Source organism: Nothoprocta perdicaria, unplaced genomic scaffold (genome assembly GCF_003342845.1).
Source record: "Nothoprocta perdicaria isolate Ctin4 unplaced genomic scaffold, notPer1 scaffold_107, whole genome shotgun sequence".
In the NCBI taxonomy this organism is placed as follows: domain Eukaryota; kingdom Metazoa; phylum Chordata; class Aves; order Tinamiformes; family Tinamidae; genus Nothoprocta; species Nothoprocta perdicaria.
In genome coordinates, this window is record NW_020454172.1 from 1,872,224 (window position 1) to 1,877,339 (window position 5,116).

At 54.0% G+C, this 5,116-nt stretch overlaps 1 protein-coding gene across 1 annotated transcript in view; it reads right to left on the reverse strand.

The window, feature by feature from the left end:
* The window catches only part of YIPF5 (Yip1 domain family member 5), a 6,817-nt gene extending 5,910 nt beyond the window's left edge, over nucleotides 1–907 (reverse strand). Inside the window, exons 1-2 of the mRNA XM_026046218.1 lie at nucleotides 864–907; nucleotides 556–671 (exon numbers count right to left, since the gene is read on the reverse strand). Of these exons, the coding sequence (XP_025902003.1) occupies nucleotides 556–662 (107 nt within the window). The 5' untranslated portion in view covers nucleotides 663–671; nucleotides 864–907. The remainder of the gene's footprint in view (nucleotides 1–555; nucleotides 672–863) is intronic.
* Between the last annotated feature and the right edge of the window lie 4,209 nt (nucleotides 908–5,116).

The window sequence follows — 5,116 nt, forward strand, 5'->3', positions numbered from 1 at the left end:
AAAAAAAAAAAAAGCAAAAAGCTGTTCTTGCCACTAACCATTTCCTAGCCTGAGATACATAGAGACTTCAGCAAACACCTCCACAGTAACTTACTTCTGAAAATAAGAATATAAGGAAGGAAAATCCCCAACGTAGCTCTCCGTTCTGTGCGTGTGCGGCACTCGGGCGGGCTGCRGCACTGCCGCCCTGCTCTACCCCATCGAGCACCGTGGCCAGGCCCGGGTCGGGTCGCTTGCGGGGAGCCCCTCAGCCCGAGCCCGCACAGGTGCGGGGAGCCCGGCGCTCCCGCGGCCGGGGAGCCTGCACGATGTGCTGCAACCGCGCAGGGATGCGCGGGGCCGCGGCGGGCTCGTTCAGCGAGCGCCCGGGCTCCTCCTGCGCGCCGAGCGCCCGCGGAGCGGCTGCAGCAACGAGCTCTCCTCTCCCACAGAGCTGCRGGGAGGGAGGCCGCGCACCCAGAGCCGCGGCCAGGCTATGGAGCCTCTCTTCCAGGCCCCTACGTTCTCCCCTAAACCGCAGGAAAACGGGCACCGCGCACGTAGCCGCGGGGTTACCGGCTGTAGGCGCCGTCGCTCCCGCCGTAGTCGTAGGGCTGGCCCTGCTCGTCGATGCTGTAGCTGCTCTGGAAGTAGTCGGCGTTGAAGCTGTCGAAGCCGGACATGTCGGCGACCTGCAAGGGAGCGGAGCGGCCGCCTGAGCCCCGCCTGAGCCCCGCCTGAGCCCGCGCCTGAGCCCGCCTGAGCCCGCGCCTGGGGCCGCCTGAGCCCGCGCCTGAGCCCCGCCTGAGCCCGCGCCTGAGCCCGCCTCGCCTCGCGCCGCCCCCGGCCCCGCAGGACCCCCCGGCACGGCCCGACCCCCTCACCCGCTGCGACGTGTCACAGCGCCGCCGCACCGCTTCCGGGACACGGCGCCGCGCATGCGCGCCGCGCCGCAACGCCCGSCGCGCATGCGCCCTGGAGCCAGCGCGTTGCTAGGAGACCGCGGCCTCAGGGAGGAGGCAGACAAGATGGCGGTCGCGCACTCGGGCCGCGAGTTCGGGACCTGCCGCCTGCGCGGGGAGCTGCGGCGCCCAGGTCGGCCCTGCACCCGAGTTTCCTCCTTGTTTAAACTCGCTGGAGCTGCCTGTTAATAAATGCAGCGAGGAATGTAGTTTCGGCCAGAGTTCACTGTCATTAGGGAGTGTGTGCCCAGACAAGCTTTATATCCCATTAAATCACCAAAATATTCACAAAGAAAGGTTTCATTTCTGTTGTGTGAGGACTACTGAAGTCTTTGTCCAYGTCCCATCCCATACAGCAATAATGTGAGAGGGGTGTGGAACTGAGAAAGAATCACAGAATCTYGGAATCACAGAGTCCTCGAGGTTGGAAGGGACCTTTGGAGATCATCCAGTCCAGCCCCCTGCACGCGCAGGGTCACCGAGAGCGTGTGGCACGGGGCGGCATCCAAGCAGGTTTGGAAGATGTAAGAAGAGAATGGAACGGAACAGAAGGCCTGCGACAGACTGAGACGGGCATGAAGTAACAGTGGAGTAGGAGAGGCCAGAGGCAAAGCCCTGCTGTGGCCTAGGAGCTGAACGGGAGCGATGGAGACAAGCCCGAAGGGGCAGCAGGGCCTCCGTCGGCAGAAGGTGCTCCGAGGTAAAGGAACAGCAGTGCCCATAGGCAGGACCTCGCAGGGCGCAACRCCGCCGCGTTCCGGCCTGCCTCCTCCATGGGATCATCTCCTGCAGCCCCAGGTGTTGGTGTGCGCAGCTGGAGAAAATATTCCTGCACATCTGCAGGGTGTGCTGGGCTTGCACTATGCTCAGGAACCTCCTTGCCTGGAATTCCTTGGTCAGCCCATTTCTCCTCCTCGCATCATCACCTTGCTCCCTTTTCTTCATGCAGGGCCAGGGGAAAAGGCTGCACTCTGKTTCTGTTAATGAGAATTTGTGTTTATTAACTGCATGAGGAATTAGCGTGCCGCGCGGAAAGGGGTGAGCGTGCGCTGCTGACTCGGACCGGCTCCGTTGTGCACAGTGAGGGAAAACCCCAGCTGAGATAGTTCAGCCGAAACCTAAAAACTAAATGAATCATAGCTACCTACAATAGGTACCTGGTAATGAGGTGGAGAAAGGCGTTAGTTGGGCGCTCATGAACAGCTGCAGCCCCATGCCTGGTGTCGCCTGACTTCTTGCATGATGCAGGACTGAACCCTTGGGCACACATACTGCTGCACAAAGCTGTGCTTTGAAACATACGTACTATTTTCTTCTTTTTTTTTAATTTTAGCTTTTATTTTTGGGACATAGTCACAGTTACTTTATTACAAAAGATTACATGCATGTAATCTTCTAGTGGGATTATTGTACCAGATTTTTAGTCCTGCTATAAGCCTTTCCTGCAGAACTTGTCTCATGGTRCGGTGTGTGCTCTGGCTCCTGAGAACAGGCTTCCAAAACATACACGTTTGTAGAACTGAAAGAAATAACAGTGGGAGAATTGCACCCACAGATAATCCAGAGATCAGGAACCGTGTTATAAGCATCTTGCAAATTTATCCTTTAAGTAAATTAGCTTTGGGAGCTGAGAAATTTCCCGCTTTCCTGGAAGAGCTGTGGAATGAGCAGACTGTATGTGATGCTGATGACTTTGTACCGCTTTGCTGAGCTCTCTTGCCTGGTTGCAGCTCACTGGACAGTAAAATGAGACCCCTGCCCGGACTTAGATCCCACACAGTGTGCTGTTTGATTGTGAATTTCTGTGAAATGCTCTTTGACTGGAATCTATTTGTTTTGACTATTAGAATTTCCTCACAGTTTAGGTTTGCGCTTTTGTTAATTAGCTCTCTGCATTGGCATGAGGCATCTCACCGTTATTTCAGGATATCCCTTGTCTTCTCCAGGACTTTGCAGTGCTCTAACAATCAGAGCAATTTGTGCCTGCTCCATCTTGACCTAGACATTTTGTTTTCTCTTTCTTTGTCTTGCCCCTTTCCCAGGAATTGCCCAGCTCCCTGGGGTTTGATGGAGTCTTGTCCTGGAAACACAGTCTTGGCCTGGGACTGAGCCATGGGGTTCAGTGCTGAGGAGCACTGAACATTGCAGCATCTGTGGCTGAAGACTCCTTGGGTGGCACCTTGAAGTCGTTTCTGGATCAAAGTGTGGGCCTAGGACTGGCAGTACTGTTTTGCTTCCTTTCTTTTTTATTTTAACTATTGTGTGTAACAATCTCCTGTAGTGATCAAGTTCCCGTTGGGTTTTAGCTGAACTCTTCTGTCAAAATACTTATTTTCTTCCCAGAATTACTCCTTCAGTTTCTGCTTGAAATTGTTTCCTACTTTTCCGAGTCCTTAAAGTTCTGTATCGTGTTGCTAAATGCTCATAAACAGCTTCTACATTTCTTATTATCTGTGAGTGCCTTGCTTCGTATTTATAGCTTGTGCATTGGCGCAGTGAGATGCAAGGTGATGGGTATACTTAGCATTGCTACTATGCACTTAGCTAAATACTACCCTTCTTTCTCATATTCATTGCTGCTGCTTTTTAGAGACCTGCCTTTTTTAGCACCCACAAAATTTGATGAAGTCAGTTGTCCCACGATTTCCTGAGAACCTGAGTGCTAATGTATCACTTTGTCATAAGCAATGACCTCAAAACTGTGACAGATGCCACATCATTAGTGTATCGGGTTTAAGCATAGCTCTGGTGTGACTTTGGGAACATAAACTTTAAGCTTGGGCTAAATTTTCCTCTAGCTGCACTGAAGGTTATGCTGGCATCTGTTCGCAGTGGAACACGCACCCTTTGATAGATGCTGCTTTCTTTGCCTTCACAGAACTGGAGCTGGATTTCAGATGAGCTGCTTGGTTTTGCAGCTGAATAGGGACGATCCTTAGTGTGGTCTGACACATATTGTACATTCAGGTCACCAGGGTATTTGGCCCAGATTTTCCAAGTTTCACTTCTCTTAGGCCAATGTCTTGTATTTAGCAGGGGAGCATTAGGTGGTGCTTATGCTATGGAGCCACTGCATCACAGGAAATTATATTACATTGGGGTAAAGTGATTGGAACAGCCTGTGTGAGGATGTAAGAGTATGACTTGAATTTCTTTCTTTTATTATTTGAGAAGTGCCGATGCATTTCTAAAGCTGTTGTGATTAAAATTCTGAGGTATTTGTTCTTTTCAAAGGGCAATTCTGATTATAATTTTTCAAGAAGATATAGAGCTSTAATGCGTGGCTTTTCGCTGATCACCCGGTGCCCGTGTCCCCGTGCTCCACAGAGCTGCGTCAGAAGCGCAGCTTTTCTTTAAGGCTGTTGTCCTGCCGGCCACTCTGAGCAGCCTGAGCCAGCCCGACCGACCGCGCTGCTTTTCCCTGTCCCACGTCTGTCCCGGGAAACCTGGGCATTCTCATCTCTGTCATCCTCTGTGGTCACTAATGACTTTGGTCCTAGTTTCAACGATCAACTCCAGCAAAAACTGGCCTTATGGAAGCTGATCTAACAGCGAATTAGGCAGTGTTAATCACTGAAGTATTTGAAGGTGACACGCAAGGCTCCTTGCCAGGAACAGGGGCAGCGCTGGGGAGCTTAGCCCCGCGGGGCCCTGTGTCCTGGTGCCAGTGCCCATGCGTGTTGYGGTGTGCCCGGCTGTCCCGGTCTGTTCTAGACGTGCCAACCACCCTGGGGACCGCGCTCGGMGCCCTGCGAGGTACCGGCAGGTCCTTCTGCAGCCGCGTGTGGGGCTCTGTCCTGCCGCTGTCCAGGACACAACAAGCAGCCTCCCTAGGGATCCCGGCTTGGGCAGCTGGAAACYGTGAGTGAGAGAGAGAAGCTGGTGTCAGGAGCCACCTGAATTAGGGAGCTAGGTGAAGTCTAGGGTTTGGCGAACCGTTTGCCTGTCCGGTTTAAGTTCTAAAACCGCTGCAAGTTGGGCTCTTCTGCTTGCCCTTTCAACACCCGTGTTTCACGTTCCCGCGCTGCGCGGCTCGGCTATGTGCGCTTCGCTCGTGCCCGCTTTGCAGCAGAGCCCCCGACGTGGCTGCAGCTCCCGCGGCGCCGCGGGAACGCGCCGGGCAGGCGGCTGCGGGCCGGGAGCGCCAGGCCGTGCGCGGAGCCCCGCGGCCTCCG